An 11035-nucleotide genomic window follows, 5' to 3' on the forward strand; every position below is an offset into this window, starting at 1 on the left:
GAAATACGTCTACTTGGTACACTTTGGTATATTGCAAATGTATTCAATCGGAACAAAAGCTAATTAAGAGGTCTAAATGAAAAATCGCGACAACTTTAAAAATCTACCTAACTATTTAGCTTAAAATTAAGAGTTCTGCATACGCATTCAACATAAACTATTTAGATGTTATAATTTGATAGATAAAAATAAACCTATTAAAAAATCTTACCTTTTCAAATATCTGCGTATAAAAATAATTTTTTTTCAAAACATTGACATCTGAAAATACAAAAATTATAATGAGTCACAAAATTAATTGACCCCTGATTTCCTTCCGGTCGTCTGAAGTGTCATCTCTTGCTTTGCCAAAACATACTTCATTAATAAGTCCTTCAAACTCGATTCTTAATAAGTCCTTGTCACACCCTCACCCCCCCTTTCACCTCCAAAAAGAAAAAAGGAAAACCCCAAAACCCTTTTTTCTCTATTTCCAAAGGAAAAAATCAGAAACCTTTCAAAAGAAACGCAGTCTCACGCGCGCGCGCGCACACACTTCTCTCTCTGCCGAACCCCCAAACTCTCCAGTTTTCCATACAGTACACACAGTCATTTCACGAACACCCTTTCTTTTCTTTTGTTTTTTTCTCTCTTTATTTTCTTGTGTGAAATGTGAATACCAACAAAATAGTAGTATGTGATATCATCTTTTACACTTATTTAGCCAAACAAACAGTCCAAACTCTTGGAAAAGTCACCTCCCTCTTTTACCCACACTTGTTTCCTTTTCCCCTCTCCTCCTCCTCCTCCAAGAACCAAACAAATTTTCAACCAAATTCAAGAACCCTTTTTTTCTCCTTTACACTTAGATACAAAAAGAAGAAGAGCAACACCAGCATACCCATTCATGAGTTGGGTCTACGGAAGAGACCATTCAGCTACTGGTGGGGTGGTGGCGGTGTGATAATGGGTTGTTGTTTATCTCAGTTAGCAGCCAAATTTGCCTTCTTTCCTCCATTACCAGCTACATATCAAGTGAAAAAGAGAGACGATGGAAGGCTAGTTGCTGTTTCAACAACTTCAAATATGCCCATTGATGACCCTTCACTTGATGTTCTTCATGTTGATACCAAAAGAGGCAACAAGATTGTTGCTTTTTACTTTAAAAACCCATATGCTAAGCTCACTATTCTCTACTCTCATGGCAATGCTGCTGATCTGGGCCAGCTCTATGACTTGTTTCTTCAGCTTAAAGCTAATCTCAGAGTCAACCTTATGGGGTCTGCTTACTTTTCTTCTTCTTTGTTTTTATTTTCCTCTCTTGAGTGTTTTAAGCTTGATTTGTAAAATATCTTTAATTTTTATTTTCTTTGTTTTTTGGGGCTAGATTGTGAGATATGGGTCTTTGTCTCCTCACCCTTTTTGCTATGTTCCTAGTATTTCTCTCTCATGGGGTTTGGTAAAGGTCACTTCATTTTCTGTACTTGAAAAAAAGAAAAGAAAAGAAAAGCTTTTTGTCTAATTTAAAGTTTTATTAATTTCTACTACACTTTGATCTCTCCATTGCCTGTTACTTCCATGTTTGATCTCATGGTTTTCAGTGAAAATTTCATTGTTAAATAAACCTTTGAATTTCTTTTGTTTCTCCTCATCAGTGCCTTTTGATATGTTAAATTTTGACAGTGAGTTATCATCTTTTTTAACTGAGTATTGGAAAAGCAAAAGCAAGAGCCGTGTGAATTCTCATTGTTGTCACAAATCACCAGTCCCTTTCCAACAGTTACAATTTTTTTTCTTTTCTTTGTCCTTATATGTAGTGTGATAGATTTTCACCCACAGAATGAGATGTAAAAGTAAAATGAGGGTTTTAGTGGATAGAGACATGGGTCCCTATTACTTTGTAGAGGGAATAAAAGCATTGCTTTTTTTTTGCCTTTTGATCTTGCTCTTTTATGCGTTTGTTTTTCAAATATACATACACTGAATATGACATGTTCCTCTGTGAGAGTTTGACACACGTCACACTGTTGCCTATCAAGGATGCAATGTAATTTCATTTTTGTGTGTTTGGCACAGTTATGACAATTGATCTCAACTGTTCATTTGTATTAAAAAGTACAAAATTATCAGGCTACCCTTGCATTTTATGGAAGGTAATAACTAGGTACTAATGTATAACATGTGTGCCAGACTAAAGCTAAGAGAAATCAATTTACATCTTTGATTTTAACCAGAATGCTTTTGGTTAGTTGCATTTTTGAACATTTTAGCTTGAATTTCCAATATGTTCAATACCCAACTCGTGTTATTGCACATTCTCACTTTTTGTAATCCATCTCAATTACTATGCAGATATGATTATTCTGGCTATGGAGCATCTTCAGGGAAGGTATGTCATTCGATTTATTAATTAAGAATTTAAGGATGTGAGTGCGGGTTTTGGTTTGTGCTGGCAAGTTACTTCTTCTCAATGTCCTTTTTTGCATGATGTAGCCAAGCGAATTTGATACATACGCGGACATAGAAGCGGTGTATGAGTGCCTTCAAACAGAGTATGGAATTAGCCAGGAAGATTTGATTCTCTATGGGCAATCTGTCGGAAGTGGCCCAACATTACACTTGGCAGCTAAATTACCACGGTTGAGAGGTGTGGTTCTGCACAGTGGCATTCTTTCAGGCCTTCGTGTGCTTTGCCATGCCAACTTCAGTTTTTGCTTTGACATTTACAAGGTAACTAACATCCTTCAAGGAAATAAAAATTAACTTGTTGAGTTCTTTTTCCTTTTTTGACAAGTATTATTCATTTGAATGTGTCGTCTTTGAATGATAATTAAATCCTGGAGTTGGAGCATGCTAACAGAGATAGCTTTATTTATTTGGAGGAGGAATGCTAACAGAGATAGCTTTAGCCTTAGTTTGAAAGAATAAATTATGGAAGCTTCCTTTGCCTCAAGATACCCAGATTACTTTCTGTGACAGTAAGTTAAGTGGTTGTCCTGTGCTGGTACTACATGGTTATGAGTAACTCATGTTTTTTCAATAAAGCAACCGAATAACTTTAAAATGTCTGACCAGTAAGTTAAGAAGGAAAGATATTTGCTTTCCCATGGTTGTTAGAGAAAGTGCATTCAAAGTTTTGAGCTGATTCTGCTGCACTTCATGAAACTTGTAATGATTCTGAAATGTTTGCAATTTTTTTTTTTTGCCAGTGGCCTGATTAATTTATTAGGGGAACAACTTGAATGCCTTATATATTTATTTCTGTATGTTCCTTGGGGCCATCGTAAGATCTAACAGCTATGTTCATGTGCAGAATTTAAACAAGATTCAGAAGGTGAAAAGCCCTGTGCTTGTTATACATGTAAGATTTTTTTTTTGTTTGCGTTGACATTTACATTCAAATTTCTTATGCAATGTTGACATTTTAAGTGATGAGGGTAAGATTAAATTTAACTTATATAGAGAAGAGAACAAATGGATATGGACTTTTATTTCTTTTCAACTAAAGAATCCTATCTGCCATTAAGAACTTCTTTTTCTCTTTTAAGCTCTGTTTTCTTGATTCATGATCTCCATATGTTAAACCTTTTGGGATGAAATCTTTTGGATCATTATCGTTGTTATATGATAAGATTCTGTTCCTGTATAACATGTAATGCTGTTTAAATATAATAAAAGAAGGATTGACTTTGGAAAGGAGATTTTGTTTTGTTTCTTCATCAGGTGGATCATTTGGGTATGGAAACTTAAATTCACATTTAAATGTTGAACTCATAACAGGCCTTCTATTCTTTGGTTGGTGGGGATAGAAGAGTGAGGGGACATAAGAATGATAATAAACCACTTTGTTAAAGTACATTGTCTAATCTTATACACTGTCACTAACCAAAGCTTGTTTGGCAGTAAGATATTTACTTCACCCAACTTGCGATGTTCTTTTGGTTGCTAAGGAAGTATTAGTATTCATATGCATAATATCTTATGGTAATAATAATAGTTGAATCAGTGGAGTTAAACTAACTAAATTCAATGTTTGATGATTGAAATTTTTTAGTATTGATATTAATTTGTCCGACCAGATTTGAGGTCACTGAACTGTTAATACTTTACATCAAAGTCTCTGGTTAGCTGGCCAAAGCTTCCATTTGCATCCCTCTAGAATTTTGTGGCAAGAACTTCTAGGCTATGTTTATTTATAATTATAAATTTAGCATACATCTTTCTTTCACTTGCAAACAGATGCGTCCTTTTTGAGGAGGCTCTCTAATCGCTTCTGTGTTTTATAGTCTAGTTCCAGGTCTCTTCATTATTCTGCTTGATTTAATAAAAAGAACTCCTAGAACCCCAGTTGCTGAACCTTGGGGCTTAAGACAACCTAGTTCCTCTTCTCTTATGGCTCTTTGCTTATTTATGGTTCCCTCTAACTTTTGTTTAAGAGTTAAGATGGACGGAGCAATAAGCACGCAAGGGTATGACCGACTGGTCAATGTAGTGGGTTAAAACTTATTTCTCGGTACCAGTGCTGTGGGACACCACCTTTATTACGAAAAAAAGAAAAAGATCGGCAGAGCAATAAGTCATGCGTTATCTTGTTGGCCATTTGAAAAGAAAGATTATGAGTTAAGAAGCACTCTTGGGTTCAGAGTATCATGAAGAGGTTGCATGATACTAAATTGGAAAGAGCATGTGAATCATCAAAAGATCTACTATTTCTTGTTATTAGATCACATTTATTTGGACTTATCGTGCACTAGCAGTGCTTCTACGGAGCTGTGCGTTTTGCAGCTTCATCTAGTTGTGTGTCTGAAGTGTATGTGGCATTTGATAGGTGGTTTCTGACACTGGATTTTTGATAGTTGTGTGTCGGATGCTTGATATTCATTTACTGGGAAAATTAAAAGCTGATAGGTCCAGAGTTTCCGACAGGATCTATGGAATCTTTTGGCCAAATTGTTTGCATCTTCTCTATGATTCTGTGCATGCCATGTGGTAAAGTTTGTGCACTCTCAAGTATTCTCTGCTGTTACAATGTAGGATTTGTATTAGCAAAAAAGATTTAACTCAATCTTCTGGTGAAATGGACTTGAATGGCATGAAAGATGAAGATGTAACTCATAGAACTAACATAAAGCTAAAATAGGATGATTAAAATGGAGGGAGACAGAAGTGTTTTGTGAAGGAAATGTGCCTGATAAAATAAAAGGCAAGTTGTGTACAACTGTCATGACCGACAAGGATGAGTGGGCGTCAACTGATGATCACAATATGTTGAATTAGTCTGATGCAACATCTCTGTTCAGCATTTGGGAACCTTCTTCTGGAGATTAACGCATCTACGTCTGTTTCCCATACATTCCACCCTTTTAGTTTATAAAAAATGAGCACTGCCCAAATTGCTAAGAGCCAAGTTGATTACCAGAATTTCTACTCAAAAATTGTAGGCTTTTGATATTTTTATTCAATGAAGATATAGACAATGCGTTGATATAGATGGCACCTATCAAAAAGATCTCTCAAGTCTCAACAGAAAAGATAACACAATGTCGTAGGTTTATAGTAAGCACATTTTATGCATGCTTAAAATAACATGCCAGAACGCTTATCAGCTCATGTTGGGTTGTACATGTTGTTTGTTTAAAATAGGTCACAGTATTATACATACTGTTTGTTTAAACTACTACTACAACTGTTCTGATAACAATAAAACTAACATAGTCCGGGGAAAATCCAAAATACAACTACGGGGAAGATAGAGAAGAAGAAAGCAGGGTTGCGGTCGCCAGGCAACTACCTTACTATCTCCCGTGGTCAGCAACAGAAATAATCAGCAACCACTACCGTGGCTAGAGATACCTGGATCTGCACACAATGGGCAGGGGGTAACGTGAGTACACCAACTCAGTAAGTAAAAAGTCCAAACTATGGACTGATAAATAGTGACGAACTTAACCTCAACAGGTAAACAGAAATAAACTGTACAGAAAAGTAGGCATGCTTTAAATTCTAGTATTCAGCTCAAGCAGTAAAGTAAATACAACTCTGGACAATGTGAGATATATAGTTCAGTTAACCTCTACGTGCCAATGCACAGAATGTATGAAATGCACCATGTACTTCCACTCTCAAGTGCTCAACCACTCGGTACTGTATATGGCCATACGGCCCAGGGAATATCCATCCCGGAATATTACACATCAGTCACAACAGTCACTCAGTACCGAGGAAGGCCATTCTAGCCCCGTGAAGAAGATCCATCTCCATGTATCAATGCTTCGGACAAGTTCCATGTCCAGGAAAGATCCATCCCTCGGTAATATCATCTCGCTCACTGTGGGTGTGCAGACTCCGGAGGGGCTCCTAAGGCCTAAAAGCTATCATAATCAATATAACTGCTGCAACGTGCAGCCCGACCCCATAACTGTCACTCATAATGAGGCTCTCGGCCTCACTCAGTCATTAACCTCTCCAGTCTTACCACGGGCTCATAATGTCATGAAAACAACCCGAATAATGATATGATGAATCAATAATTAACCGAGACTGAGATATGATATAGAAATGCATGATCATGACTGAGTATGGAATATAAAGCGAAAACTAGTGAGATGACAGCAAGAAACCGCTAAAGGTCCAAACAATACCGGCACAACGCCTAAACATGATATCTAGCATGATTTGCAGCTCAACTACGTTATCACATGATAAAAACATGGATATCAACATGATATAGTCACTAAACGGTGCCATGTAATCACTCAGGCCACAGTTCTCACGGTGCATGCCTGCATGCCTGTCACTTGGCATGTGCGTCACCACAGTACTAATCACACAACACATAGTTCGGGGTTTCAAACCCTCAGAACCAAGTTTGGATGCGTTGCTTACCTCAAACCAAGCTAAAATTCTACTCCGCGACGCCTTTGCCTCTCAAATCGGCCTCCAAACGTCCCGAATCTAGCCAAAAGTAATGCAACACAATCAATATATGGCAAAGGAACCAATTCCATAAGATAACTACTAAATTGGGCTTAAATCCCGAAATTGGCTCAAACCCGGCCCCCGGGCCCACGTCTCGGAATCCGACAAAAGTCACAAAACTAGAAAGCCCATTCACTCACGAGTGCACCCACACCAAATTCATCAAAATCCGACATCAAATGGCCATTCAAAACCCCAAAATCATCTCTCCCATATCCCAAGCCCTAACCCCTTGTTTCACATCAAAAATCCTACTAATTAGGTGAGAAATCAACGGAAAAACACCATAGTTAGGAGTATTAGAGCTTAAGCAACTTACCTCACTGAAAAACCCCTGAATCCCCTTCAAAATCACTCCAAAAGCTCCAAGGTCCGACTTGAAAATGGTGGAAATGAACAAAAATTGGCGAAGTCTTGTATTTATACCTTCAGCCCAGGCTTTTCGCACCTGCGGCCCAAGATGCGCACCTGCAGTGCCGCTTCGCGTAAAAACATGCGCATCTGCGGATAAATCACTTAAATCCCTTGGACCGCTTCAGCGCCTCACGACCGGATTTGCGATCATTGCAGGTGCGGAAACAACCTCGCTCCTGCGCTTGCCTGCCCGCATTAGAGCTCTCGCAGGTGCGGGAAACACTTTGCCCTTACGGCTCCTGCTCAAACCCCTTGTGGTTGCATTTGTCGCTCCTTAGCCACTGCTGCGGGCTCGCACCTGCGGCTCCCACTTCGCAGGTGCGGTTATGACAGCTGAGTTCCAACTTAAGTAGCTCTTCCAATTTCCAAACTTGTTTCGTTAACCATCCGAAATCATCCCAAGCCCCTCCGGACCTCAACCAAACATACCAACAATTCATATATCAACATACGAACTTAGCCGAGCCTCCGAATCACTCAAAACAATATCAAAACACCAAATCACCCTCAGATTCAAGCATAAGAGCTTCTAAACTTCCAAATTCTGCAAACAACACCGAAACCTATCAAATCACACCGAATGACCTCAAATTTTACACACACGTCACGAATGGCACCACGAACCTACTCCAACTTCCGGAAATCCAATCCGACCACGATATCAAATTTTTCACTGCGAGATCGAAATCGCCAAATTTTCAACTTTTGCCAATTCAAGCCTAATTCTACTACAGACCTCCAAAACACATTCCGAACACGCTCCCAAGTCCAAAATCACCTAACGGAGCTAACAGAACCATCAAAATTCAAATCCGAGATCGTTTACTAATAAGTCAACATCCGGTCAACTATCCCAACTTGAGCCTTCACAAAAGAGACATAAGTGTCTTAATTCCTCTCCGAAACCATTCCAGACCCGAACCAACTGACCCGACATATCATAATATAGCTGAAGAACACAAAAAGAATTAGAAATGGGAAAATGGGGCTACAATTCTCGAAACGACCGGCCGTGTCGTTACAACAGACCTTACCTCTACTTTATGAAGGTAGAGAGGCCGTTTCCATTAGACCTTCGGCTCAAGAACAGTGAAAAAGTGAAAAATTTCTGATGTCCTATGGAATAAATTTTCCTACACTTGTGCTTTATGGGTCAGCTAGAATATGGAGGGAAAAAAAAGTTAAATATACTTGGGGTCTTTCTCTGTTTTATTGGTGCAGCATCTTGATGGGTTCCTACTACTGTTTTACAGGGCACAGAGGATGATGTTGTAAACTGGCTACATGGTAATGGACTTTGGAAAATGGCTAGGGATCCATATGAACCCTTATGGATCAAAGGGGGAGGCCACTGCAACTTGGAACTCTACCCAGATTACATCCGCCACCTTTGTAGGTTTATTCAAGAAATGGAGTGCATGACCACTCAAATCAGGCTTAAAAAGATCAGACAAACTCTACGCCTGCCGAAGAGATCAGATACGACCATTTCTACCAACTGCTGTTGTCAAGTTAAATGCAGACTACCTAATTGTCTAAATTGCTCAAAACTGAGCTGCACAAAATGTTGTCTTTGGCCCAAATGGCAACTCAAATGCTTGCCATGTTGTAAACCTGGCTGCCTCAAATGTTCCTGCACGTTGCCAAAGTGTTCATGCGCGTGCCCAGAATGTTCATGTGGATGCCCAAAGTGTTCGTGCACGTGCCCTAAATGCTCATGCACATGTCCAAAATGCTGTTGTTGGAGTGTAAAATGTTCGTGTTGGTAATTGTTTTGCGGTGGGTATACGTATTGGTTGAGGTGAAAGAGAATAGTTTTGTATAGTTTGCACAAGTTGTGGATGGACCTCCAAGATGTGCATTAGTAGTCTAGACAGTTGGACATGAAGTGGTTATTTAGAAATTTATTTAAACCTAATAGGGTTTTATTCTTATCATTTCAGAGACACTGTTAAGTTATTGTATCTCTTCTTTTAGTCCTACTCATTCAACGAAGAGCCTAGATATTTCACCGAAGAAATGTTCTTCAGAATCTGGACCATCAGATGCACTATATATAAGTCAGATATCATGTTTTAGATACAGCCTTAAGTACTTTATTTTTTGTGTTTGTTTCAATGGAAAAAGAATCAAGTCCTTGTAAGCAGAACGGCTGTCCAGCTCCCCAAATACAAGGGAGCCAACGTTGTTCTCAGTCTGACCTAACAAAGAAAACTCCACATCTGTGGATACAATCTGTTTGTTTTTCGTGATTGTTCAATCTCAGTAGAAATTAATGTGCTCTTGATTAAACGGGTGATTGCAGTGCCGTTTTGACATATCATTTGAAAGATGATCGTTTCCTCAACAAATCCAATTGCAATGTCCTTTGGTTACAATTTGTTGCATTGCTTGTTTGGCCCATTTGCTTAGAAATTTTTGTAAAAATTGCATGGGCGCCCAAATAGGGCGTCCCCATTTAATCTATACCCATTTTTTTTTAAACTTTTAACTTGTACCTACTTTTTAAATAATTTCAACCCCCTTTTGTTCTCCTCCTTTTCCTCCTTCGTTTTCTTCTTCTTTCTTTCTTTCTTCGTTCTCATCGTCCAATTCATAATCTGTGTTAAAAAAATGACTTTCTTATATCAAACACAGTACACACTCCCATGGTTGGTTCATATCCATTTGCATAATTCATTAATGAAAGGAGTTACACTATCTATATAGTAGGTCTGGCTCTGCGCTCTGCTTTAAGGCTAAAAAGTCGAAAACCCAAATACAATGCATCTGATTCGCAGCTTACTAAAAGTAAATATAACAAATAGTGCCAATTTGTTTTGTAACTGGCCTAGAGCTGAGCCAGTTACAAAACAAAAACTTCAGCTCTAGAGCTGAACTTTAGACCCGTCTTCTAGAAATGCTGAAGTTTTTGTTTTGTAACTCGCGAACTTAAGCTCTAGAGCTGAAGTTTTTATTTTTGTATTTTTGTTTTGTAACTGGCGAACTTCAGCTCTAGAGCTGAAGTTTTTGTTTTGTAACTGGGGAACTTCAGCTCTAGAGCTGAAGTTTTTGTTTTGTAATTGGGGAACTTCAGCTCTAGAGCTGAAGTTTTTGTTCTACATTTGATTAACTTCAGCATGTTGTAGGCATGTTCGGCTTATTAATTAGTCTCTGCAGCCTTGCTCTTCTCAACCTTGGATTAACTTCAGCATGTTATAGGGTATGTTTCTTGCTACAGAAAGCTACTTTGGTATACTCATTATTTTAGTTTCTAAGCTTCAAGAATCCACTAATACCCAAAAAAAAAATATTATAGTGTGTTGAACAAGATCAAATCAGGTACGTACAATATGGGTGTTTAATTTGGTACAATGAAAACTATTTTCTCGTTTCACCAGCAAAAAGCAATATGCAACACGGCGAGGAGGAAGCATAGACAAAGTCAAGAAGGAGAAGAGGAACTGAAATCCATACAAACAAGTACATAGCCAATCATTAACATTAACTACATTGCTAATCTTCATAAAGAAGAAGAAGAAGAAGAAAATGAAGGAGGAGAAGGAGGAGGAGAAAGGGGCTGAAGTTATCTAAAAAGTGGGTACAAGTTAAAAAAATAAGTATAGGTTAAATGGGGGCGACCAAATAGGACACCCCGTGCAATTTTTACTCCAAAACTGTAGGA

The 11035-nt window shown here is 38.4% G+C and overlaps 1 protein-coding gene across 1 annotated transcript; it reads left to right on the forward strand.

Moving 5' to 3' along the window:
• LOC109231106 (protein ABHD17B) lies at window positions 443–9455 on the forward strand. Its single transcript, XM_019396667.1, has 5 exons — window positions 443–1259; window positions 2332–2368; window positions 2473–2709; window positions 3293–3340; window positions 8625–9455. The coding sequence occupies exons 1-5, from the start codon at window positions 946–948 to the stop codon at window positions 9138–9140; spliced, it is 1152 nt and encodes a 383-aa protein (XP_019252212.1). The 5' UTR covers window positions 443–945; the 3' UTR covers window positions 9141–9455.

The sequence above is a fragment of the Nicotiana attenuata genome, chromosome 8 (assembly GCF_001879085.1).
Source record: "Nicotiana attenuata strain UT chromosome 8, NIATTr2, whole genome shotgun sequence".
Lineage (NCBI taxonomy): Eukaryota > Viridiplantae > Streptophyta > Magnoliopsida > Solanales > Solanaceae > Nicotiana > Nicotiana attenuata.

What these genes read in the sequence shown, in the direction of transcription:
- LOC109231106 (XM_019396667.1), top strand. Translation starts at nt 946, where the DNA reads ATGGGTTGTTGTTTATCTCAGTTAGCAGCCAAATTTGCCTTCTTTCCT. An exon ending in ATGGAGCATCTTCAGGGAAG is followed by an intron (nt 2,369 to 2,472) that starts GTATGTCATTCG and finishes TGCATGATGTAG; the next exon opens with CCAAGCGAATTTGATACATA. An exon ending in GCCCTGTGCTTGTTATACAT is followed by an intron (nt 3,341 to 8,624) that starts GTAAGATTTTTT and finishes ACTGTTTTACAG; the next exon opens with GGCACAGAGGATGATGTTGT.